General features: G+C 37.1%; 2 protein-coding genes across 10 annotated transcripts; both read left to right on the plus strand.

Annotated features, from left to right (window-relative positions):
• The first annotated feature begins 417 nt into the window (after positions 1-417).
• LOC120075282 (phosphopantothenate--cysteine ligase 2-like) lies at positions 418-14,449 on the plus strand. 8 transcript variants are annotated; one of them, XM_090312550.1, is made up of 10 exons: positions 418-559; positions 4,768-4,962; positions 5,228-5,351; positions 5,439-5,483; positions 5,579-5,664; positions 6,381-6,433; positions 6,557-6,616; positions 7,198-7,299; positions 12,934-13,053; positions 13,897-14,449. In XM_090312550.1, the coding sequence occupies exons 2-10, from the start codon at positions 4,818-4,820 to the stop codon at positions 14,158-14,160; spliced, it is 999 nt and encodes a 332-aa protein (XP_090168676.1). In that variant the 5' UTR covers positions 418-559; positions 4,768-4,817; the 3' UTR covers positions 14,161-14,449. The 8 variants fall into 8 exon arrangements, with proteins under 8 accessions (XP_090168676.1, XP_038884430.1, XP_038884434.1 ...); XM_039028502.2 differs by lacking the exon at positions 418-559 and adding an exon at positions 3,801-4,334; XM_039028504.2 differs by lacking the exon at positions 418-559 and adding an exon at positions 4,041-4,355.
• LOC120075281 (pentatricopeptide repeat-containing protein At1g19720-like) lies at positions 419-3,607 on the plus strand. 2 transcript variants are annotated; one of them, XM_039028501.2, is made up of 2 exons: positions 419-559; positions 646-3,607. In XM_039028501.2, exons 1-2 carry the CDS (start codon positions 535-537, stop codon positions 2,661-2,663), a joined length of 2,043 nt encoding a protein of 680 aa, XP_038884429.2. In that variant the 5' UTR covers positions 419-534; the 3' UTR covers positions 2,664-3,607. The 2 variants fall into 2 exon arrangements, with proteins under 2 accessions (XP_038884429.2, XP_090168674.1); XM_090312548.1 differs by lacking the exon at positions 419-559 and having other exon boundaries at positions 566-3,607.
• Positions 14,450-27,531: the final 13,082 nt, after the last annotated feature.

A 27,531-nucleotide genomic window follows, 5' to 3' on the forward strand; every position in this document is an offset into this window, starting at 1 on the left:
TTTGTTTAAAATAAATTTTTTCAGTCACATTGTTTAAAAAAAGTTTAATGACATATTAAATAATAAATTGAAAGTTTTTAGTATTTATTAAATAAATTAAAGATAAAAAATAAAATTATCTGAAGATTTAACCTCATAAATTATAGGGTTGTTTTTAATATAGAAAAATAAACAAAAATATTTATAAAATATGACAAAATTTTAGAATTATCAATTATAGGCACTTAAATAATTTAGGGTAATTTATATCGATGTATTAATAGATATTTATATAAATCTATCTAACATATAAAAAATTTAAAAAATTTACTAGTAAATATTTTTTTAATAATTTTATCATTTGAAATAATTTATCCCAATTATAATATCGAAATAGGAAGAAAACAACCATATCGACTTTGGGGTCACCTCGAGGAGAAACCAATCACCTAGCGCCCATTTTGAACTATAACGTGGCGAAAGCTCCCCGGCAGGGCAGTGTACAGATTCGAGATTCCCCAGTGTCTCCATCTCCTTCTCTGCCACTTTCCATCCATGGCTCCCACACAGACATATATAGGTACATCTTTAAATTCTGACGTCACAACGTTCTCTTCTCTCTGCTTTGGCTTCAAATTTTAACTTTGACTATGGCAACTCTGGTAGATGGTTTCGTTTCCTCGAGCAATGCTTCTCCTGCCCTTCCATCGTCTTTCAAGTTTAACTTCGACCTCCAACCCAGTTTTAGATTATCTCGAAATTCCATGTATGTAGCTTGTAGGATGCATTTCACTGCGATATCGGCCCATGATAGACCCCAGGGTCAATTTTCTCCAATTGCTAAATGTACGGATCGTAATTATGGAGGTTTTAAAGTCCCAATCGCTCGTAGTTTCGGTTTGTTTAATCATAATGCCCAGGTTGTCAAATTAAATGCTTGTCGGGTCGATAACTTGTTTGGAAAGAAGCTGGCAACGTTTTATGCCAAGGACGTGAATTGCGTGGATAGTGACAGTAAGCTGTTCGATGAAATTCCTGAGAGAACGCTTTCAGCCTATTCAGCTTTGATTAGGGCGTATTGTCGATCAGAGAAGTGGAATGAGCTCTTTGCGGCGTTCAGATCGATGGTTGATGAGGGCATACTACCTGGTAAATACTTAGTGCCCACGATTCTTAAAGCATGTTCTAGAAGACAAATGGTGAAGACAGGTAAAATGGTTCATGGGTATGCCATTAGGAAGAGATTGGTCTCTGATATTTTTATTGGGAATGCTCTTATCGATCTCTATGGTAATTGTGGGGATTTGAGATTTTCGATCAATGTTTTTGATTCGATGAGTGAAAAAGATGTGGTTTCGTGGACTGCACTTGTTTCAGCCTACATTGAAGAAGGTCTTTTGGATGAGGTGATGGAAGTATTTCACTCCATGCAGTCTAGTGGATTGAAGCCTAATTTGATATCTTGGAATGCACTGGTCTCAGGGTTTGCTCGATATGGGGAGACTAACACTGCTCTCACGTACTTGGAAGCCATGCAAGAAGAAGGATTGAGCCCAAGGGTTAATTCATGGAACGGAGTAATATCAGGTTTTGTTCAAAATGGATATTTCAAAGATGCTTTGGATGTATTTATTAATATGTTGTTGTTTGCTGAGAATCCAAATTCTGTTACTGTTGCGAGTATACTACCAGCTTGTGCAGGGTTGAGAGATCTAGGTTTAGGCAGGGCTATTCATGCATATGCTCTTAAGTGCGAGCTGTGTACAAACATTTACGTCGAAGGATCATTAGTTGATATGTACTCGAAATGCGGACAAGATGATTACGCTGAAGAAGTTTTTGCCAAAGCAGAGAAGAAAAACATTACATTGTGGAATGAAATTATTGCAACTTACGTGAATCAGGAAAAAACTAGCCAGGCATTAGAATGTTTTAGATCACTGCAGCATCATGGACTAAAACCTGATGTTGTAACCTACAACACACTGCTAGCTGGACATGCAAAAAATGGGCAGAAAGTTGAAGCATATAAGTTGCTATCTGAGATGTTACAGAAAGATTTGGCACCCAATGTTGTATCTTTAAATGTTTTAGTATCTGGATTTCAACAATCTGGGTTAAGTTATGAAGCTCTAGAATTATTCCAGACCATGCTATGCAAGGGTTGCCTTCATAATAAGATGATTACTTTCCCGATCAGACCAGATACCGTCACAATAACTGCTGCTCTGGTGGCTTGCGCTAGCTTGAATTTATTGCACAAAGGGAAGGAAATCCATGGATATATGTTCAGGAATTCTTTTGAAGACAACCACTTCATTTCAAGTGCTCTAATTGACATGTACGCAAAGTGTGAGAATATTGATTTGGCAATTCAAGTATTTAGGAGTATAAAGAACAGGAACGTAGTTTGTTGGAATGCCTTGATTGCTGGTCTTATGAGAATAATGCAGCCTAAAATGGCAGTTGAACTCTTCTGTCAAATGCTAGTAGAAGGCTTAAAACCAAGTTCAGTCACCTTTTCAATACTTCTCCCTGCCTTAGCCGAAAAGGCAGATTTGAAAGCGAGAAGACAGCTACATTCCTATATCATCAAGAGTCGGTACCTTGAATCATGCAATGACCTTGCAAATGTCTTAAGTTCAGACAATTTTGATGGAGGAGTTTTGCTTCATGGAATATAATGCCTATTAGCGTATGACTATAAAGGTCATTCCCTAGAATAGAAAATGATTGGATCCTCTTTTCCCTTGCAGAGAACTATTTGAAAATATTAGATGAAAATTAAGGCAGTGAAGGATAATTCTGTACGATGAAGAGTTCAGTTCAGACATGAGACATCTGACCTGCGTTTGTGGCAATCAGCCAAACTTTGGTTTCAATAGATGGGATTTCAGATGATGAAGCACAGCATCCGATCATCACCACGGTTCAAGGGGAACTTTCTTGCAGGATGGAATGATGTTTGAAATATTCACTTGGTGCTAAGGTGCGTGCTATCTGTTTGCATTGCAAGGAAGGCTTTAATTATCCCTAAGAGGCTGGATTGATCGAGGATTATTATGCGTATATCCTCCTAAGAGGAGTACTCGTCTAGACTATAGGTGATGGGTTTTGAAAATGTATAACTTGGCTGTCTGAACCATTGCAACCAATACTTAGGCTTTCCTATTTCAAGATTACATCAAAGATGCAAATCCATGCCATTATTAGGTTTAGTGAGGAGGTGTGTGCTTACTGAAAATAAGTGAATCCTAAGTTTCTACGTTTTTAATTTTTCACAAAGGAAAGAAGTGGAATGGGAATGTAGATGAAGTTGAAAATCCGAGGACGATACACATACAAGAAAAGGTTTACATATAATTATTCTTTGGACATCATTTTTCAATGCTCAAGAGTCGACGGTAGCATCTCAGGTTTTGAATGGACAAGAGACTGAGATTAATCAATTGAGAGATAGAGAGAGTTGATTTTGGATCGTTATATAAATCTGTACTTGTAGATTCTCTCTCTATGATTGTTGCAATTCTTAGCACCGTCATTAATTAATTGAGAGAGAGTCTGAACTTTTCTTGTGGTCGACGGCTTTCGCTTAATAAAAAAAGAAAATATATATATTGCACTTAAAGCATTTGTGAAGTCATTTCAAACAAGTTCCAAGTCCGTGACCTTCAACACTAACTGCATATGCATAGCATCATTTTCTATGCCAACGAATCAAAAAATGAGGATATTGCCATTGATGGGAATGAATGAATATGCTTAGTAAAAGATCTATTGTTTACAGATTTTTAATCCCTAGATCTAACGACAGCTTTCCCATTAATGTTGTACTTTGATCAACGAGATTCTAACATCTAACCCTGAATTATTTGTCACGAAGTTCAAAGACATTGAATTCGATTACGGGTTGAGTTCAATATTTTCATTAGTTGGGTCGTATTCGTTTGGTGCTTTTGCTCTCAAAGTTTGAACTGTTTAAATGGTCAAATCCATATTTAAGAATAGCAATTAAGGATAGAAATGGCAGAAAGAAAGATAAAACACGATAGAGAGAGTAGTGGGTACTGGGAAAGTCTATAAAATAGACAGACAATTAATGAAGGTGGGAGAATGAAAATACAGTAGGGCCAAGCACACCATTATCATTTTGAAAAGGATTACCTTCAAATTCTAGCGTTCGACAGAGAGTACAATCGGTAACTAGAAGAAGAATCAGAACATTCTGGTCAACATCAAATCGAGCGTTTCCTGACCAACAACAGTTAGCAAGATGCATTTCGATTATTGACGAAGATTCGAATAGAGGGGAAAAAAAACCCTAAGATCTGAACTTCTGAAGCAAATTTCTACCGGTATGAGATTGATGAAAGCATGTAATTAGCTTCTTGAATTCTATTTTCTTACCCATATCTCGGATTTTTGGTTGAACTTCTGTGATTTATGTCATTTTTAAATGAAAACAATAGGCAGGTCCGGCAATCATGAGTGGTCGAAGATAAAACTGAGTTCGTAAAACTTGAGGTCGGTCGGTCTAGTTTTGTGTAGCTCGTAAAATAGATTTGCTGATTAAAGCGAAAATTTCGCTTAAAAGTTCGATATTGTAAATTAATGTTCATCTCGGCTTTATTTTATATATTCATTAATGAGGTATAATATTGATTATGGAGAAATGTGCTTGGCTATTTAACCATGTAGGTTTTATTCCTTGAAGCAACTATTTATTTATTATTTTTTGTTATCACTATATAAATATTTGTGCCTAAATTTTGTTCTATGTGAATTCAGACTTCATAGTGAGGTTTTCCGGTTGTGATTTTCTTTGAAGACATTTCCAAATGGATATAAACGGACTGCAAAAAGCTCAACAGGCCCTAGATGCTGAAATCAAATCATTTTTTGATTCAGCTCCCCCTTTGAGGAATATTGAGGATATCAGCAAAGATTTGAGAGAATTTGTTGAAATGAATTCACCACAAGCTGGCAAGTTCTCTCTTCGTTAATCTCTTAAGCATGTCTTTTTTGTTTTGATTAGTTGTTATTCCATAATATTCTTCTGGGGATTACTCTGCTAGTCTGCTAGCGCCTGTTATTTAACACTTACCTGACATGTTGGAAAGTGTAGGGATCTATTACAAACTTTATTTTGAAGTAAATGGATTAAATAATCCGTCCTAATAAATTAAGGAACTAAGCTTGTAATTTTACCTAATTTGTTTCTATGGATCAATTTTGCTTTCAATTATAGGAAATCAAAGTCCCAGGAAAGTTGTTTGTGTGACATCTGGGGGCACCACAGTTCCTTTAGAGCAAAGATGTGTTCGTTATATAGACAACTTCAGCTCAGGTCACAGAGGTGCAGCATCCACAGAGTAAATGACATTACATTTCAACATATGTTCTACTAGAGATTACACATTGAGTTTGGTTTTTTAAATGATTTTGCTAATTTCTCTTAGGTACTTTCTGAAGGCTGGATATTCGGTTATTTTCTTATATCGAAAGTACACACTTATCTTTGGTAGAACTGCATGGTGTAAGAGTCATTCTAAGTTTAGGCTTGATACTCTCCTGAGCTAATTGGTGGTTCTATGATCAGGGGAACCCGTCAACCATATTGCAGTTTGCTTCCTGATGATCCATTTCTGGAGTGTTTTGAGTTCACCCAGGAGTTGGGCATACAAGGTTTGTGATTTTCTTTATCCTTAACTTTATCCATGCCCTTATCTATTCTTAAAAAAAAAAAAAAAAATGAAACTTTATCCATGCCCTGCTGGTTCAACGGTAACAGTGTCATATGTTCTCGATGGGTAATTAACTGCCTGTGTATTCTGTGGGATACATAATACTTAAAAAGAGCATTTGCTCATAGGTTACAAGGAAACTTTCCGTTGAGGGTTAACCACTTAATTAATAATTCTTCCAAAGTAGAAAAAAAGAAGAATTATTTTAAATGACAAAACTGCTAAAAATATTTACAACTAATAGCAAAATATCTGTGTCTATCAGATGGACACAGATAGTAGTATATAGCTGTCAATCGCGGTCTATCACAGATAGACGGTGATATTTTGCTATTATTCGTTAATATTTTGGTTCATTTTCCTATATTTAAAAACAGAAAGGAAAAAAAAAGTGCTTAGCTTAAAAGCATTATACTCAAAACTCACCCTTAGACCACTTTGGTACATGATATTGTCACTTATAGTAACATCAATGTTCGTTATCAAACACTCTGAATTGGATATTGATATATTATTCGGTGAACTTTATGGAGGAGTTTTTTGTTATCTGGGGCCCAGGGTTAAGTAACCTTTCTCTTCTAGCACTTCAACTTTCATTTTATTGATTAATTGTTAGCATTCATGGTGCTCATGACTTAAATTCATTTCAACATTCAGTGCGCCAGCCTTATTCGGAAGAAGTTAAGAAGGCAATCAGTGAGCATCATGCTGTATGAACTACTCGATAGTATCATCACTCAATTTCTTAATATTTTCTGTATATTAGCCCATATCTAACATGGTTGGTAATGAAATACCACTGATTAGGAAACTTTCAAATTTGATTATTGCAGGCAATAGCAGATGGCACACTTCTGAAACTTCCTTTTACAACGATTTTTGAGTATCTTCAGGTAGTTTTCCTTTATTTTTTTGCACTACCTGCAGGAGCGATCTGTTATTACAGAACATATGCCTTATATTGGTCAAAACTCAGTGTCTTTAAATCTAAACCTCAAAGTTGCATGCAAGTTTTGTTGAAAGCATTATGGGGTTCAAAAGTAAAAACATCACTCTAAATCCACTAAATTTGAAGCTTATCAAGCTCAAGAGCACAAGGGAAGAAAATAGTTCTCTTGAATCACCTTTCATTAGAAAATAAATAAATAAATAAAGTTGTATGTACTCATATTTACAAAGGAGAGAAAGCCCTTTTATATACTGTCCCACAACACAATAAAAGAGACACGATAGTAATTAATATATTGTTTATAGTAATCAATCTAATTTGTGCATCTAGCTTATACTTGCATCAAGCTTATGTAGAAAACATAAGAAGCGCATAAACATAGGTGGCTAAATATTATTTTCGATCCAGAAAAAAACTTTGCTAATATATGACCTTTACTAGCTCGACAAAATTTAGCCACTTAATGCATTATGGTCGTATGTTTTTTTTCCCCCTTTCTTTCTAATCTTATTATTTATCTTGCAGATGTTGCACATGGTTGCAATATCACTGAGGAGTATTGGACCCTATGCACTCTTTTATCTTGCTGCAGCTGTCTCTGACTTTTACGTTCCATGGGAGAGCATGGTAATGGTTTAGCCCAAAACAGATAAAAACGAGATTTTAGTGTTATTTATTCAACGTCATGACTTTACTTGAACAAGATCTGTTCTATAGGTTGTACAACTGTGTCTTTTAAGTTCCAAAAGAAAAATGTGTATTTATTCAACGTTTTTTAAATCCTTCTTCTCATCTCTGAAGTTCCCAGCTGTTTCACAAATTAATATTAGCATTTAAGTAGCATACGTGTGGTATACATCTGGTGGGTGGGTGTGGTAGCTATAACGGTCATATAGAAGCTTGTATCTGTCCAAAAGATCAATAGACTTGGATTGTTGTACTTTCATGGATGGTAGCATTCGTACTTGCATCTCAAATCTTGTTTTGATCAATAACATAGAATATTGAAGTCTTCATATAATTAAATTTATCGTCCTATTATCTTAAACTTCTGGGTATTTGATAATTGAGAATGCATTAGAATAGGAGGTAGTGTTTAGGTTCTTTTTTCTTTCTTTGGTATATCCCTCTCCCATTTGTGTGTTTTTGCCTCGCTGTGGAAGATGAAAATTCCAAGAAGGTTAAGATTTTTATTTGGAAGGTTAGCCATTTAATCATGAACACATTGGATCGGAAATCAAGAAAGATGCCCAATTTGATTGTGCTTTGTGTTGCATTCTTTATAGGAGGGCGGTGGAGGATCTTCACCATATTGTTTTGGAGTTTTGATCTTGCTTATGAAGTTTGGAGTCAGTTTTTTTAGGAGTTTACCTTGTTTTGGCCAAGAATAGAGATGGTAAAGAGATGATTGACAATCCTTCTCCACCCCCTCTCGATAAGGGTCATTTTTTGTGGCAAGTTGTGGTGTCTGTTGTTTTGTGGGGCCTTATGTGATGAGAGGAACAATAGAGTTTTTAGAGGGGTTGATCATTCTCTGAGCGATATTTGGTCTGACGTTAGATTTAATGTTTCTTTGTGAGTTTCAATGACGAAGTTTGGAAGTCATATATTTGAACTCCTAAAATGTTATCCTCTCTATTAAAAGAGAAAAGAGAAAAAGATGAGACACAAGGTTTACGTGGAAAATCTTAGAACAGGAAGAAAAAACCACGATAGAGAGTCTCCGTTTGATTAATTTTTACATAATGTGAGGGATACACGAGGATTCTTATTTTTAGGCTCCAACAAGCCTAAATACAAAAAAGGAAAGAAAAATAGGGTACAATAAATGACTATAATACCCCCGAGACTATATACAATCAACTAAGTCCCTTATTTCCACATTCCTCAAGTTGGGGTGTAGATATCAATCATACCCAACTTGTTAACACAAAAGTCAAAATTTTACCTGAGTAACCCTTTAGTGAGAACATTTGCAACTTGTTGATTTGATGGAATATACGGAATACAGATACTGCCATTATCCAGTTTCTCTTTTATAAACTGTCTATCAATCTTTATATGTTTCGTTCGATCATGTTGTATTGAATTATTGACAATGCTTACAACATCTTTATTATCACAATAGAGTTTCATAGGTAAGACACCATCTTGATGAAGATCAAACAGTACTTTCTTCAACCAGATTTCTTCACAAATTCCCAAACTCATAGCTCTGTATTCAGCCTCTACACTACTTCTAGCAACTATACTTTGCTTCTTACTTCTCCAAGTAACCAGATTACCCCACACAATGGTATAGTACCCTGAGATAGACTTTTTGTCAGTCACTGATCTTGTCCAGTCAGAGTCGGTATAGGCCTCAATGCATCATAATCCCCAGATTTGTCTGACTTCTCATCTACTTTCCCACCTATAGTAGGATTCTGATCACACGTTTCAGGCGGAGGTAGAATTTCACTCTTGTGTTTCTATTGTAGTCTCATCACTGTCTGCCACCCTGTTATTTTCTGGAACTAACACATCAGTCCTGTTATTCTCAGTTACATCCACAATATCATTCTTAACACACAAATCGTTATTATCAGGGACATACTCAGTAGTACCTTGAGCTTGTGATGGTTCAGATTCATGGATCAAAGCCGGTGGAACAGTAGGGATACCATTTCCTTTCTGAGATTCTTCCTGTGGTATGTTAGCCAAGATACCTGTTTAGTAGGTAGAACAGTATCATGGGATGTTGACCAGTTAGTCTCTTCACTATTACTCTCCCCCTGAAGATGAAGATGACTAATAGGGAAGAAGGGCTTATCCTCAAGAAACGTGACATCCATGGAGATAAAGTATTTTCTGGAAGAAGGATGGAAGCATTTATAACCTCGCTGGTGAAAAGGATATCCAAGGAAGACACATTTCTGAGCACGAGGAGTAAACTTAGTTTGGTTATGGCCACGACCATGGACAAGGACAGAACACCCAAAAACCCCGAGAGGAACATTAGGAATGAGTCGTGTGGTGGGGTATGATTTCTTGAGGCATTCAAGAGGGGTTTGGAGTTGGAGAACATGATAAGACATTCAGTTAATGAGATGAGTTGCAGTAAGAATTGCATCTCCCCACAAATAAGATGGAAGAGAGGTAGATAGTATGAGAGACCGGGCAACCTCGAGGAGGTGGCGACTTTTCCTTTCAGCCACTCCATTCTGTTGAGGTGTATAGGCACATGAACTTTGGTAAACAATGAACTTTGGAAGATAAAAATTCAAGAAGAGTATTATTGAGAAATTCACGACCATTATCACTTCGAAGAATAGCAATTTTAGTATTGAACTTAATCTCAATAGTGGTGTAAAATTGTTGAAATATCGACGAAACCTCTGATTTGTCAGTAAGAAGAAAGACCCATGTAAGATGGGTATGATCATTGATAAATCTCACAAACTAACGTTTTCCTGAAGAGGTGGTAACACTAGAGGAACCCCAAACATCAAATGAATAAGATTAAAGGGTTGAGAAGGTTTGTAAGGTTGAGAGGGAAAGGTGACCCTATGTTGTTTTGCAAGAATGCACACATCACAAAAAAGAGAAGAGACACCAATTTTATGGAATAAATGAGAAAATAAAAATTTCATATATTGAAAACTTAGATGATCAAGGCGAAAATGCCACAACATACAAACTTTTTTTGAAGTTGAAAAATATGAAGATAACAAACTAGTCCTATAGCTGTTCCTAGAAGAAGCATCATCATCAAGAAAGTAGAATCCTCTATTGTGTCGAGCAGTGCCAATCGTCTTCCTCGAGCTGAAGTCCTGAAAGAAACATTATCCGGTGAGAAGACAACTCGACAATTTAGATCTCGGGTTATCTGACTAATAGATAGCAAATTGTAAGATATTTTAGGTACGTGCAAGACATTGTGTAAAGTTAAACCATGGAAGGGAGAAATATGACTCTTGCCCGCAATAGGAGCAAAAGATCCATATGCAATTCTGATCGTTTCATTACCAGCACATGGAAGATACGATAGGAAGTTATCGGATGATCCAGTTAAATGATCTGTAGTCCCTGAATCAAGTCTCCATGGTTTATTGTCATTTATACTTAGGAGACTTAACAGTTGTGATGTACTTGATTGAGCAATTGCCCCAAGTGAAGGGACAGTAGAGTCATTTTGACAATTCACTTGAGATTGTGACTGGAAAGCACTCGCAGATTCACTTACAAGTGTGCATGGCCGGGATTGGACTTGTCATTCGGAGGGCGTCTTCTACCATTCGGTGGTCTATCATGTAATTTCCAACATTGTTCCTTTGTATGCTAGGGTTTTTTGCAATGTTCACACACTGGAGTTTGTTTCCCATTGTGCTTGTCACCATCATTATCGGATAATTTCGTACTAAAAGCAGCAAAATCAGTAGGTGACACAGTAGTGATGTTCATAGCACTAAATTTGTCTTCCTCAAGGCGAACCTTAGAGCACACTTCCATAAGAGGATATAGGTCTCTGTCCCAGTATACGGCCTCGCACTGCATCAAATTTGGAGTTCAAACTAGCTAGGAAATATACCTTATCTACTTCCTCAATTTTGGAATATTGAACACCTCCACATGGACAACCCCAAATAATTTCGCGACACAAGTCCATCTCTTGCCAAATTAGGGGCAATTTATTAAAGTACGAGGTGACATCTATCATCCCCTGTTTGCACTCGTGAACTTGTTTGTGCAGAGTGTAAAGACGAGATGCATTTTGCTTTTTGAAATATAATTTCTGAACAACTTCCCAGATATCTTGAGCAGTGGCAACATATAATAGCGGTTTTCCTATTTGAGGCTCCATACTATTAATCGGTAGTGATCTAGCAAGGAGTCCTCTCCTTTCCAAATACGCTCTCGAGGATCCCCCGGTCTAGGTGTGGGTATCTTGCCAGTCAAATAACCGAACTTGTGATGCCTTCAAAGGCCATTTTAATAGACTGAGACCAGGAGAAATAATTCTAGCCGTTTAACTTTTCTCGTGCAATTAAGCCTGTGAAATTTTCCATAAAACCAGACAAATAATTTGCAATAGTTAAAGTAGGGAAATAGATTATCGAATTCTCTGGATACATCGATAAACCGGAAGGAATATCTGAATTCAATACACTTGAATTTAAGTTTGTGGTTGTGGAAGCACCTAGAGCTGCCCCAAGAGTGACGATTTGTTGTTGAAAACTCGCCTAAAGATCAGCTAATTATTGTTGAACCATTGCTAGAGAAAGACCCATGGACCTGTGGTGTTCATAGCTTGGCAGCGGGGGATGGAGGAGCCTAGCTGACAGCAAGCTGTTATAGGCGGCTGGTGGCACATCATTCCCGATTACGGACTTGCCTCGGTGATGCATGGAAGATTTAGTAGCATCGGCTTCAGATTCTAGCGGTTGGATGAAGTGTCTGGTGGCGACGGTGGCAACATTGGGAGTAAAGTTGGTAGCGCTAGGGTTCCCGATTGGTTGCTGTTGAGGATGTATTTGCAGCATTCGAAGATACCAGTCAACGACGGTTTGAATAGTAGGGGCGGTGGTAGCGTGGGCAGTGGTGGCGGCGGTCGAAGGTTCCATCGGCGGTTGTGGCAGAAGCGATGTTGGTACAACACTAAGGTTATCTTGCATCGGTTGGTTTTTGCCGATGGCGGTTAGGGTTTTTTCACCAAGCTTTGATACCATGTTAAAAGAGAAAAGAGAGAAAGATAAAACACAAGATTTACGTGGAAAACCCTAGAACAGGGAGAAAAGACCACGATAGAGAGTCCATTTTATTAAATTTTACATAATGTGAGAGAGATACAACAGGATTCTTATTTATATGCTCCAACAAGCCTAAATACAGAAAAAGGAAAGAAAAATAGGGTAAAGTAAATAACTATAATATCTCGGGACTATAAACAATCAACTAAGTCCCTAATTTCCAACACTCTCCAATTAATGTCATTTTTCATTTCTTGGGCCTTTGACAAATGTTCATGTCCACAAGTGAGGATTGTTGAAAGTATTAATATATCAAATTTACTATAATCTATCAACTTAAGCATTTGAATTAATTGGCGATTTCACATGGGATGAATTCAAAATTTTCCCTTATTTAAGCAAACAGGGAGTTCGATATTGTATTTGTATGATGGTGGATCTCAATTGTCAAATGTTCAGTTCATTGGTTTAGTCATTCATGAAACGACTTCAATTAGTGCTTTCATCCATATTTTTAGTCTTTCCATTGCAGGCAAAGCACAAGATTCAGTCAGGATCAGGGCCTTTAGACATGCGACTTGTTCAGGTGCCAAAGATGCTGTCAGGGCTGAGGAGTGAGTGGGCTCCAACGGCGTACTGTATATCATTCAAGGTACGTTCTGCTGTTGGAAACTACCACCAAATAATTTTTTTAAAAAGAAGATAATAAATAAAGGAGTTGTACAATGAGGGAATACAGATGAAAGCCCCATCTGAAACTTAAAAAAATACTGTCCATTTTGATTCAGTGAACGAAATGAGGAATCAACATAACTCCCCAACTGTCCTCCATAGACCTCCATAGACCTTAGTTTTTAATGACCACACGGTCCATAGGTCCATGGGAGAACTGGAATGGAGTTCCAAAGAACCATTCTTCTTTTAACAAATGATTGCCGCACCTCAATTGCTCAAAAGCCAGTTGAACGGATTTATTTAGGGACATCTTGGTTGTAGTTAAGACAATTAAGAAGCTTACATTGGATAAAAGTCAAGAAAGGGAAATTGAGGAGGTATGTGATTAATCTCTTCATTCTTATCTCCCCAACAGATAATTATTAGATGGAGACGATTTTGGAAGTGTTCATTTGCTGAGTCTTATCCGATACATTATGTCCCATAGAACCATAAAAAGGCCTTATTCTTCTTAGGGTGCTTGGCCGTCCAAACAACCTTTGAATATTGGAGAATTCAATAACCAAATTCCTGAACCAACGGGAGCCTATGAAATGTGAACTAACCAGAAGCCACTTACGTTTACCGACTATCTTTGATCAGATTTCCTGAATAGAATGCCCATTAGGAAATTGCTATTAAAAGTCGAGGATGGGCAATTACTAGTTTCTTTTTGTTTATGTCTGAAACAAGTATGCTTTTGCAACGTTGATGCCATTGCAGCAATTTAGAGCTATTTGGGGTTCTATTCATTTTTCACTAAAATTTCTCCTTTGCACAGCTAGAGACTGATGTAAAAATCCTCTTGGAGAAGGCAAAGGCGGCTCTAAGGAAGTACAAGATGCATATGGTCATTGCAAATGAACTTTTGACCCGGAAAGAGGAGGTGACTCTTGTTACTGAAAATGAGAAGATTCGTGTTCAGCGTGACCCGGAACTGGTTGGTGACGAAGTGGAGAAGCATATCGTCAAACATATCGTCGAGAAGCATTCTGCTTACGTGGACAATTTCAACCACGGAGTCTCAAGGGCCAGTGGCTCATAGGAGTCATCGGGTACAAAATTGAAAATCCGTTATCTTCTGGTTATACTTTCCTTGCCTGGTTTACATGGTTCTGCTCTTCTTCCCGTGGAAGAGCAAATCTTCCTCCTTAGTCCTTTTAAGTTTATTGAACGTAAATTATAGCGTGAAGCTTTACATCGATGCAAAACGTTCTAATTTTTGCAGATATTATTTTGTCCTCAGTTTCTCATGTAAAGCTTGTTATTTTGACCGATCTGTGAAAGTTAAAGCGACTTTAAGAGACATGGAATACATGGTTGCGTTAATTAAATCATGTGCCTTGTGTCCTGTTACTTTTTGTTTTAGTAAAATTAGCTGGTTGGATATTCCATTACCCAATTTTTAACTAAGTTCATCCCCATCTATTTTCAATTACGATTTGCCCAAGGATACACTTGGTAACGATTTTGTTTTCTAATTATTGTTTGAGATTTATGTTGGAAATGTCTTAGAATTTGCGGTTCGTGTTAAACATTCTATTTTATCAATAACAATGACTTGTTGATTTTGTATCTTATTATAAAAATCCAATAAACGCATCCTTGCCTATATCTGAATGCTGTAACTTTATGTAGTGATATAAACAGGATCAAGTTGACAGTATATAGTATAAATGGTCTAATAAGTATGTGGATGAAATTGAGTATCTCAAACATTATTGGATGTGGCCAACTCTGTAGTTACAAGAAGTTGTAAGGTGCTACAAAAGATGTGATCCACAAATTGTTCATGTTGAGACACGAGAGTGGGGGCATCCCATGCAATGCGTTTGCATATAGACTAGACCACGAAAATAGTCACTTTTCTTTATAACGACTGTTTACTGTTAAAACTGACTATTTCATTTATTATATAACCTAGGTTAACTCGATCTTAATCCTGAACTAGCTATGAACTCCTATTTGTTCAGGATTATCCTTTGATCTGCAAACAGTGAGGGTAGTCCAACAACACTGCTCAATAAGCTTATCATTTTGGGGATAAGATCGGCTGAATAGCTGGGGACATAGCCTTGTAAGATGGAATTCACTCTTACTCTATTTATGGTTAGCATAGCTGGGGATATAGCCTTGTAAGATGGAATTCACTCTTACTCTATTTATGGTTAGCAGATAGGTTGTTCTCTTAAGTACTGACTCTAGGTCTTGAACAAACGGGGCCTTGCCTTCTCAGGATAGAGAAAGAATTTGGTTCATAAAGATTATGAATCAGAATTATTTATTAAAGGATCAGTAGGAACTTAAGGAACAAGATGTAGTCACAGGGGTAAAACGATATTTTTGACCTAATTGTGATTATGAATAACCTGTGAAGGATCGACTTACTGATTATGGTTATTAAGTGGACATAATATATCTACAGTGAGGGGAGTTCAACTATGGGCTATAGTGGAGTGTCCCATTAGTTAACGAATGAGGGTTAGATTGGACTACTGAGTTTAGCCGTGTTATAATTCTATAGTTAGGATTTTCCATTCTTGTAAATATTTTGTGATATTTTCCTTTTCTATGCTTTGTACACTTGTATATATTCATATCTTTGGTGAATGAATAGAGCATTCTGATTATTTCTCAAACCTAAGAGTTTTACATGGTATCGGAGCTCTCTAAATAAACTTAAGGTTTTTGTGAACCTTAGGGTTTGAGAATTTAGAACCCGTTTGTGATACGTTTAGGGTTTTGTGGAGAGGTGAGTTTACACTTTTGCTCACAGTCGCCGTCTTTGGTTTGTTCGCTGTCGTTAGCCGCCGCCGCCGCAGTTATTAGTCGTCGGAAAAAAAAAAAACAAAGGAAGCTGTTTTTTCGACATCGCTCAGTCCAACGAGGAGCCCAATCGCCGATCTACAAAACCCCAAAGTCCGGTTGCCATCTGACCAGCGCGTGAGGCTCACGCGCCGATTGTTTTTCTCTGTCGTCCGTCCACACGCCGGTGCGTGTAAGTGCATGCACCGTCATTTTTTGTTCGTTTTCTGTCGATTTCTTCAGTGTGGTTGACTCTTCTTGGTGGTGTGTTTTTTTGGGATATATAGATATTCTCACTGCTTGTAAAGACATCTCTTCGGTAAATTAGGGTTTGATTCTCTGCTGTCTGGTGTCTTTTTTTTTTTTTTTTTTTTTTTTTTTGAGGTAATGGCTGATAAGAAACCAGTAGTCATGTCTGAGATTGTTCCTATGGTGTCAAAAGTAACTGAACACAAGTTGAATGGATCCAACTACTATTCATAGAGATCAAATGTCCGCCACTTTATTAGGAGCATGGAGATGGATGATCACATCACAGAAGAGCCACCGATTGATGCTAATAAGAAAATTTGGTGGCGGGACGATTCAAGGATGCTTCTACAAATCAAGAATTCTATTGATCGTGAAATGGTTGAACTAGTAAATCACTGTGAATCAGTCAAGGTACTATTGGAATATCTGGATTTCCTTTATTAAGGGAAAGAGAATATTAATAGAGTGTTTGATGTTTGTAAGACTCTATATCAACCTGATCAAGGAGAAAAATCTCATACAAGCTATTTCATGGAGATTAAAAATACATGCGCGAAATTCAATGCCTTGATGCCAATCAGTACGGATCCAAAAGTTTTAATGGCTCAACGTGAAAAGTTGTTTATCATGAGCTTTTTAGTAGGTCTTGCACCTAAATATGAGATGGCCAAAGATCAAGTGTTGTCAAACTTAAATATCTCATCGTTGGAAGAAGCTTACACTTGAATACTTCGTACTGAAAAGACACAAGCAGTTACATCATCTGATTCTAGCAGTGCTTTGATTGGGCGCACAAATGATTATAGAGGTAATAAGGGGGTTGAATCAAATAGCTTCAAAGGTCATCCAAATAACCAAAGATCAAATCTAGGAGGTGTTTGCTATTATTGTCATAAACCTGGCCATACGAAGCGTGAATGCAGAAAATTGCTAAATAAAGGTCAGAGGATGCCATCACCCTCTGCACATGTCGCCTCTACTCTTGATAATCTTGACAAGTCAATTACGATTTCTGCAGAGGAGTTTGCTAAATTTCAGCAGTATCAAGAGTCATTGAGGGCATCATCTTCTACTCCCATTACGACCATCGTAGAGACAGATAACATTTCTAAATGACTTCTTTTCTCCACGTCAAAATGGGTCATTGACTCTGGCGCTACAGATCATATGACAGGTAACCCCAGTTTATTCCTTAACCTTTGTACATCTACCTCTTCACCTAATGTCACTATAGCTGATGGAACCTTCATTCATGTTTTAGGATCAGGAACCGTCCATCTTACTGAATCAATTTCTTTGTCATTAGTTTTAAATTTACCACATTTTTCGTTTAATTTGATTTCGGTCAGTAAACTCACTCGTGATCTTCATTGTTGTGTCTCTTTTTTTTCCTTGTTATTGCTTATTTCAGGATCTTATGACGAAACAGGCTATTGTTAAAGGGCATGAATTTGGAGGTCTTTACATCTTTGAACCACAAACAACTACGGCCATCACGTGCTCAAGTGTGTCGTCTCCTTTTGAAGAGCATTGTCGTTTGGGTTTCGTCTATCTCTGTGTTGAAGAGTCTTCGTCCACAACTTCAACATTTGTCTTCTTTAGATTGTGAGTCATGTTAGTTTGCTAAATTTCATCGTTTGAGTTTGTATCCTCGAGTCAATAAACGAGCTTGTGCTCCTTTTAAATTAGTCCATTATGATGTTTGGGGTCTTTTTCCTATTGAGTCCAAAGGAGGGTTTCAGTATTTTGTTACATTTTTCGATGACTATTCTCGTGTTACGTGGTTATATTTAATGAAAAGTCGTTCTAAGTTACTTTATCATTTTCGTAACTTCCATGCTGAAATTCAAACTCGGTTTAGTGGTGCTCTTAAAATCCTACGGAGTGATAATGCTAAGGAATATTTCTCTCATACACTCAAGTCTTATTTAGATACCCATGGCATTCTTCATCAATCTTCTTGTGTCGATACTCCATCCCAAAATGGGGTTGCAGAACAAAAGAATTATCATCTCCTTGAGACAGCCAGAGCTTTGATGTTTCAGATGCATGTTCCAAAATCCTTTTGGGCTGATGCTATTTCCACAGCTTATTTCTTAATAAATCGCATGCCTTCTTCCATTCTTAAGGGTGAGATACCTTTTCATACTTTATGCCCCAAGCAAAATTTGTTTCCCATTCCACCCAAAATATTTTGTTGTACCTGCTTTGTTCGGGATGTTTAGGATGTTCGGCCTCGGGGTACCAGGCTGGATCCAAAGTCCTTAAAATATATTTTCCTTGGTTATTCCCGTGTCCAAAAGGGGTATCGGTGTTATTGTCCTAGTCTAAATAAATATTTCGTCTCTCCTGATATCATATTTTTTTAACATACCCCCTTTTTTTCATCACCATCATTCTCTCCGAATAAGAGTCAAAGAGAGCATAAGGAAGTAGAGGATGATTTCCTTGTCTACACAGTTACTTCTCCCTCCGATCCTCTTCCTGATTCATCTCTACCTGTGGCTACCTCTACTCTTCCACCCATCGTTAAGGTCTATACTCAACGACAACCTTCTTCAGTTCCATGCCCTGTACCAGAGTCTTCTTCGTCAGTGGATCCAAAAACGAGTGATGATCTCCCTATTGCTCTTCGTAAAGGTAAACGTATATGTGCTCATCCTATTTTCTCTTTTCTTTCATATAACCATTTGTCGCTTTCCACATGTTCATTCATTACATCCTTAAAGTCTGCATCCATCCCTAAAACTGTTCATGAGGCTTTGTCTTATCCTGGTTGGTGTGCCGCAATAGTGGAGAAGATGACTGCCATAGATGATAATTGTACTTGGGATTTAGTTACTCTCCCTGCAGGAAAGAAGGCTATCAGTTGAAAATGGGTGTTTGCAAGTCAATCCTGATGGTTCTGTTGCTCGGTTAAAAGCGCACCTTGTAGCGAAGGCTACGCACAAACTTATGGCGTTGACTATACTGATACTCTTTCTCCTGTAGCAAAAATGATATCTGTGCGGTTGTTTATTTCATTAGCTTCAATCAATCATTGACCTTTACATCAGCTTGATATTAAAAATGCATTTCTTCATGGTGATCTTCAAGAAAATGTGTATATGGAGCAACCACAAGGGTTTATTGCTCAGGGGGAGAATGGAATGGTGTGTCGCCTTCGTAAATCCTTGTATGGATTAAAGCAAAGCCCACGAGCTTGGTTTGGTAAATTTAGTCAGGTGATTGAAAGCTTTGGAATGCGGAAGAGCATGTCAGATCATTCAGTCTTTTTTAAGAGATCTGAGGGTGGTGTCATCTTGTTAGTCGTATATGTGGATAATATTGTGATTACTGGTGATGATGCTTTAGGTATCCAGTCTCTAAAGACCTTTCTTCATAGTCAATTCCATACAAAAGATTTGGGTATGTTGAAATACTTCTTAGGAATTGAGGTAATAAGTGTTGGGATTGGTGTCCTAATTCTTTCAGAGTCTCATTGTTTTGTAAAGATGCACATTGTTTAATGAATAAAATAAGTGTTATTTAATTCTGGCATTTACTTGTATCCAATAAACAAAGCTCTTTGGTTATCTTATGTGAACTTAAGCATGTATATATGATATACAAGTGGATTATGCCTTAAGTGATAATCTAAATCGGTCTGTAATATAAGGAATAAGGTGGGATACCTGATCCTTGTGGGACTACGGATACGAACCTCTTTGTAGAGGTTTGCAAGTGTTGTAAACTACTACATATGGTAGATCCTGATCATTTGTGGAGACGTGGAGCGGGGGTGTCCTATACAAAGTGTTTGTATAAGACCTGGACCACAAGATGACTAGACTCTATATATAACGCCGTTGATACAAGAAACTTGCATCTCACCTAAATGACCATAGGTGACACGACCTCAATCCTGAGTGTTTTGTAAACTCCTGCCTTTGAGGGTGGTCCTTTGATTAGTATGGGTGAGAGTGGCCAGATTGCCAACTCAACATGCCTACCTTTTTGGGGACTTATCTGATATGGGAGTTGGGAACTCAATCTACAATATGGAATTCACTCATTTCCCGAAGTAGGGAAAATTAGAGAGATTGCTCCCTTAAGGACTGATTCCGGGGCTTGAACATAGTGGCCACAGTTTCTCTTTGGAAGAGAAGACTCAGTCATAGTAGGACTATGATTTATGTTCATTAGAGGGATCAGTGGTACTTAAGGAGACATATGTAACTACAGTGGCATAACGGTTATTGGCCCAGCTGTACTTACGAGCGATCTGTGAAGGGTTGTCGCACTGCTCATTGGTTAAGATGGACACATAATATATCTGTAGTGAGGAGAGTTCAGTTGTCGGTCTTTAGTGGAGTGCCTGACAGTTAACGGATGGTGGATCCCGTGACTAAAGAGTTTAGTCAGTTATTCACGTACCGTTGGAGCTTCGGATCTACAAGTCCATGAGGTCCCCTTGGTAGCTTGGATTCATGTTGAAGGATCAGTTCTTAGTGTTGATTTGAAATGTTCAAATTGACAAGAGATATTTTGATTACATGTGATATAATCGGTATGGTGTATGAGATACATCTAGTGGAGGATTGATGTAAATGAGATTTACATTAAGTACCGTGGAATAGAAAAAGAACTATGGTTTATATGTTTCATGAGATAAAATATTAAAACAATAGGTTATAAATATAGTATGATAAGTTGGTTATCATTTATATTTATAATAATATTGATTATTAGATAATTTATACTTTTTCTTTTAAATAACCAAATGTAGTGAGTGGTTATTGATCATGGTAATCGTGAGGTTTTAAAAGGAAATCGGTTTCCTATTTTGAAAAAGAGGGGAAAGGTTTTGAGTTTTCTCTCCGACGAAAAGAAACTCACGGAAGTCGTCAAGTAAATACAGATTTACTAAATGACGGCTGGTCTAGGTAAACGATTGTGCAGGTGCTAGCTAAACGATTGTTCAGTGTTTACTAAGCGATCACATAATTTTGCTAGACGATCGTTGGCCCAAGGTAAACGATCGTGTAGAATCGACCTAGCTAAACGATCGTGTAGAATCGACCTAGCTAAACGATCGCATAGCTTTTGCTAGACGATCACATAGTTTTATCTAAATGATTGGGCATCGACCTATATGATAGGTCTCCGACTTCTCCCACTTGCCCAGTCGTGTACACGATCTGTCTTTCCTCCGTTCGTTTTCCTCACACCAAGTCCTAACAGAACCCACACTCTGAATTCTCACACCGAGAATACCAATGTCGCCTTGTTGGTGGTGTCAGACTCAACTCGACCCATCGAGGTTTTCCAGAGGCCGTTCGTGGTGCTGCGGAGGTCGTTCGCTATTGCGGAGGAGTTCGTGACCGAGGAGATCGTTGAGAACGAGCACGAAGAGTTCGTGCTGTGTTCGTGCGGTGTTGTGGTCGTGTAAATTGAGTGTTTGTGGTCGCTGTTGTTCGATCAGAGTGCGCAATAGAGCGTGGAGACGCTTCTACCGATGTTCGTATAGAGTTTGCCTCTTTGTACATTTATAGTTCATGCTGTAATTTCTCTGTATATTTGCATAACCACTTGTATTGAAGTCGACTGTAAATGTATTGTTGATTCATGATTGTAATTTGGAATAGTCTTGCTTCCGCTGCTCATGGAAATCGCGTTTCCGATTTCCTTCAATAAGAAGCAAGAAAGGAATTCTATTATCACAGAGAAAATATGTACTTGATTTGTTGACTGAAACATAAAAACTGAGGGCTAAGCCATGTAGTACCCCAATGATGCCCAACTTACAGCTCACAAAAGATGGAGAATTACTAAAAGATCCTGAAAGATATAGGAGGTTGTGGGAAAACTTAATTACCTTACAGTGACTCGACCCGACATAGCCTATTCAGTAAGTATTGTGAGTCAGTACATGTCATGCCCTACAGTTGATCATTGGGCTGCATTGGAACAGATTCTTTGTTATTTGAAGGCTACTCCCGGGCGTGGTTTATTATATAAGAATTATGGTTATACTAATATTGAATGTTTCTCAAACGCCGATTGGACAGGATCTAAAGAAGACAGAAGATCAACTTCAGGGCATTGTGTTTTTGTTGGTGGTAATTTGATTTCTTGGAAGAGTAAGAAGCAACATGTGGTGTCATGTTCAAGTGCAGAATCAGAATATAGAGCAATGGCACAATCTGTGTGTGAATTGATTTGGATATATGAACTTCTTGTTGAGTTGGGATTTGAAATCACCACACCGACAAAGTTGTGGTGTGATAATCAAGCAACACTTCATATTGTGTCTAATCCAGTATTTCATGAAAGAACTAAACATATTGAAGTTGATTGCCATTTTGTACGTAAAAAAATTCAACAAAGGTTGGTTTCTACAAGATATGTGAAGACTGGAGAACAATTAGAAGATATCTGCACGAAAGCATTGGATGAAAGACATATAGATTATCTATGTAACAAGTTGAGCATGATTAATATATATGCTCCAGCTTGAGGGGGAGTGTTATAATTCTATAGTTAGGGTTTTCCATTCTTGTAAATATTTTGTGATATTTTCCTTTTCTATGCTTTGTACACTTGTATATATTCATATTTTTGGTGAATGAATAGAGCATTTCGATTCTTTCTCAAACCTAAGAGTTTTACAAGTCGATTAATCTCGGATTGTTGGAGCCTATGATCTGTAGGTCTGCGAGGCCCCCCTACTAACTCGTAAATGGATAAGTTTTAGGGTAGTTTGAGAAATTAATTTGAAACATTCAAATTAAACGGAACAAAAAGAATAAATACTTAAATATGATTTAAATATATAAAGATGATTATTATGCAAAAATTAATTTAATATTTGATATTAAATTAATTGTTTTTTAAAATTAATTTAAGAAAATCAATTTTTGAATTAAAATGATTTAAAATCATTTTTTTAAAAAATAAAATGAAAAATCGTTTTGCATGGTTGCACAAAATAGAAAATGAGTTTTCTCCATTATCATCATCTTTATGCTCACACAAAAGCCATTATCCTCTCTACTTTGATTTTCCAAGCATGAGCTGCAAGCCATGCACTCCATCTATTTGCATGTTCATCTAAAATATATAAGAAAGATTGGAGTTATTGGAGAAGGATGAAGGCAGAATTTTGAGAGAAAAATTTCTGTGAAGAAGAAACTGTCTTCTTCAATCAGCTGCTGTGAGCTCCTCTTGCTTCTTCATATCTTCAAGTTGTTCTTGAGTCCCACAACTCTGCCTAAAGCTCCAAGAGAAGAGTAAGAAAGGCTTTGAGGTGGTTCACGGTGATTTCAAGTGAAGACAACAGCTGTACAAACATTTTCTTGGAGAGTTCTTCAAAGGTATGTTCAGAAAACCCATTTTTTAAAGAGCAGCATGCTTTAGTTTTTGCCAAAATTAGTGAATTAGAATACTTATGGATCCTTGATACTTCCGCTACATGTTGTTTAACTCTTTCAATTGGTATCAGAGCATCTTTCAAGCTTTCAATTTGGTCTAATTTTGGCAAGGTGGGTGTTTTTTCATGAGATATATGAAACTGATGCACTGCTATGGTTTTTTGAGTTTTGGCATTTTAATTCTTTTTAATTTCTCAATTAAATTTATAATTGGCTCTTGTTTGATGAGCATTTATGTGTTAGCAAGAGTCTGTAATTTATTTAAAGTTATTAGAGTTGAAATTAAGATGTAATTGAATAAACAAGCGAAAGAGGTCGAGTTGCTGTTCCAGATTTTTCAACTTCTGCTTAAATTTGTTGCTGAGGTCTAGTTGCTAAACGATCGTTAAGCTCCAGACGTTACACGATGAGAAGAAAAGCTAGACGATCGTTTAGTAATATGCACTGGTCGTTGTGATGATGAACGCTAAACGATCATGTACCTGCGGGAGCTAAGTGATGTGTTCATTTGCTATACGATAGCATTACGCAATTGTTTAGTTTTGTCGTGGGAACTAGACGATACGTTAATTTTGCTAAAGGATAGCACTATACGATCGTTTAGCAATGATGTGCGCTAAGCGATGCGATGAAGTGCTACGCGATAGCAGTAAGCGATCGTTTGGTCGCAGAGTTAAGCGATCGTGTAGATAAATGCTATGCGACGCGATGATGTTCTATACAATGGAGCTATGCGATTGTTTAGCTGCATCGGATACTAAACAATGACTTGAATGCGTTGGGCGATGGTGTTATGTGATCGCTTAGTACTATGCGATGGAGCTAAGTGATTGCACTATGATGGAACTTAACGATAGTCTAGTCCTATGCGATAGAGCTAAACGATCGTCTAACTTTTAGCAAACATTATGCGATCGTGTACTTCCTCTCAACCTAAGGCGATGACACTAGATGATTACCTCACAAGCGTTACACGATCGACCTTAACAGCATATTGAGGTTGGACCGAGAGCAACCGATTCGATCGTTTTACTTAAGGTTCAATTCGGTTCAGCCTCAAATGGTTGTGGTAGGTCCGATTTAGGCTTTGTTGGTTCGATTCATACTCATCCAGCCCGGTTCAAGTTGTTTTGTTGGTTTGGAGCGGTTCGAGCAGTTCAAAGATGATTATGAAGCTGTTAGCTATCTATTTGCTTGTTTATGCCAAAACGAAAACTATAACAGTTAGTATTTAATTGTTTATGCATGAGATGCATGTGATAATTAAATAAATTCATGTATATGCATACAGTAAAAATCCCACCGTAGGAAGTATGTTACATGCATTGACAGTATGTTATAATTGTTATAATATACAGTATGTATGAGTTATGTTTAATATAATAGTTATATTAGATACCTTTGTTGAATGTTGTGGATGTTAAGCATGTCTAAATTTTGTAAGTTGTTATAAAATTGGTTAGAAGTTTAAAATCCATAACAAAGAACAGCTACATGCTCAGTTAGGTTAACAACTAATTTTAAACGTTAAAATAGATTGGTGTCCTATAAAATATGGACAAACTCGTATCGGTTCATAAACCTGTCTAAGGCTGGGGGTACTTAAGTTGAGGGTTTACGGAACACCTCCTACCCGGGGATTATGACCGAACTATTGAGAGTTGTTAACTAATTTTATGAGCTTGTGTGAGCGATGTGAGGTAATAAAATTGTTTATCACCTAGACATTGTAGGTTAAATCCAATTATAAGAGTTATATTTAGATAAATCACTTAGACTTAGGTTGTATGAAATTAGCCGTCATGTCTAAGTAAATTACCCAAACATTTAGAACACTTCAGTGAGAGATTAACAATATATTTGATATATAGTTATTAGCTCTCACATCCTCAAGAGTTCACACCGTGAGATCCATGCTCATCTTCTTGTCGATTTTACCTTGACTGCTCAATACGGAAAGTGTTTGCATGGGTCAATAACAAGGTGAATGAGGGAAGTGGTTCATAGTAAGTGGGTGAAGGAAATGTGTCAACATTGTCCTACGGTTTCTTCCATTAGTTTGAACCGTGAGATTCTTATGTTGCGTCTGCTGTTGTTTTTATGCAGCACTAGCTAGTCGTTAACCACGACGATCCATACGGAGGGTTGTAACATAGGATTCAGAACAATCAAGGCTTCAGTAAAATGAATAGGTTCTTATAGTTCCATCTTGGATATTGTCTTCTCTCTCGAAGGCATATTCATACCGTCCTATAAGATCTGAAAAATGGCGGATCACACTTACAAGAATTACTAAGTGTTAGTAAAGATCTTGACCGAAAACGATAATCAAAAGAACTATTGGGATATGAGTTATTCCAGATAATAGTATTTGGTCAAGAACTGTCTTGCTTCTGTGAAGGAATTCTTGACTGCCCCACGGTAGCACTTGTTCTAAATCACTTAAGTATCGTTGCAAATAAATAAAGATTTATTGGGTACTTTATTAGTTTTTCTAAAATGGATTTAGATGCATATTTAATAGAGTTTGTTTAAAATGTTTCAGCAATGTCGAACTCGATTATACAACTGCTTGCTTCTGAAAAATTTAACGGAGAGGGTTACTTAAATTGGAAATCAAATATTAATACAATATTAGTAGTAGATGATTTGAGGTTTACGTTAACAGAGGAGCGTCCTCCAGTTCCCAGTTCAACGGCGACCCGAAATGTTCGGGATGTTTATGATAGGTGGGTAAGGGTGAATGAAAAAGCCCAAGCCTATATATTGGTGAGTATATCTGATATGCTCAACAAGAAACATGAGGTCATGCCCACAACTCGTGAGATCATAGTATTATTACAGGAGTTGTTCAGGCAACCACCATCCTCTGTTAGACATGAAGCCATCAAATATGTGTATGTAACTCATATGAAGGATGGAACCAACGTAAGAGAACACGTTCTTGACATGATGGTCCATTTTAATATCGCAGAGGCTCACGGGGCTATGATAGACGAAACAAGTCAAGTGAGCATGATACTGGAATCACTTCCTGAAAGCTATCTACCATTCAGGAAAAATGTTGTCATGAACAAAATCACTTATAACTTAACAACGTTGTTGAATGAATTGCAAACTTATCAATTGATGATGAAACTCAAGGAAAAAGAAATAAATGTTATTTCTAAACTGAAAAAGTTTTACAAAGGGTCTACGTCTGGTACGAAACTCGTTGATGATAAGAAAGCTAGTCCTTCTTCTTCTTCTAAAGATAAAACCGTACAGATGAAAAATAAATGAAAAGGAAAAAAGAAAACTGCTGCGAAGAAAAACAAAAACAAAACTCCCAAGGGAAAATGTTTCTATTGTGGAGAAGTTGGGCATTAGAAGCGTAATTGCCCAAAATATCTAGCTGAAAAGAAAGCAGAAAAGAATAAACAAGGTAAATATGATTTACTAGTTGTTGAAACATGTATAGCGGAAAATTCTCACCTTACCTAGATATTAGATTCAGGCGCTGCTAATCATGTTTATACTTTTCTACAGGAAACTAGTTCTTGGAGAAGACTTTCTGAATATGGGATGACTTTCAAGGTGGACACAGGTGAAGTTATTTCAACTGAAGCAGTGGGAGATGTGAAGTTGTTTTTTTGGAGATTCTTTTATCCTACTCAAGAATGTGTTCTTTGTATCTAAGATGAAAAGAAATCTAATATCCATTTCTTGTCTTTTAGAGAATATGTACAGTGTATCTTTTGAATATAATGAAGTGTTTGTTTATTCAAGAGGTGTTCATATTTGTTCTGCTAGACTTGCAAATAACTTATACATATTACAACTAACGAAAGAAAAAGTTATTTTAAATATAGAGATGTTTAAAACGGCTGAAACTCATAATAAAAAGTGGAAAATTTCTCCTAACGCCTATCTTTGGCACCTCAAACTTGGTCATATTAATCTCAACA

This window comes from Benincasa hispida, chromosome 4 (genome assembly GCF_027475165.1).
Source record: "Benincasa hispida cultivar pf3 chromosome 4, pf3_genome.v1.1, whole genome shotgun sequence".
NCBI lineage: Eukaryota > Viridiplantae > Streptophyta > Magnoliopsida > Cucurbitales > Cucurbitaceae > Benincasa > Benincasa hispida.

What these genes read in the sequence shown, in the direction of transcription:
- LOC120075281 (XM_039028501.2), top strand. Translation starts at nt 535, where the DNA reads ATGGCTCCCACACAGACATATATAG. An exon ending in TCCCACACAGACATATATAG is followed by an intron (nt 560 to 645) that starts GTACATCTTTAA and finishes CAACTCTGGTAG; the next exon opens with ATGGTTTCGTTTCCTCGAGC.
- LOC120075282 (XM_090312550.1), top strand. Translation starts at nt 4,818, where the DNA reads ATGGATATAAACGGACTGCAAAAAGCTCAACAGGCCCTAGATGCTGAA. An exon ending in AATGAATTCACCACAAGCTG is followed by an intron (nt 4,963 to 5,227) that starts GCAAGTTCTCTC and finishes TTTCAATTATAG; the next exon opens with GAAATCAAAGTCCCAGGAAA. An exon ending in GTTATTTTCTTATATCGAAA is followed by an intron (nt 5,484 to 5,578) that starts GTACACACTTAT and finishes TTCTATGATCAG; the next exon opens with GGGAACCCGTCAACCATATT.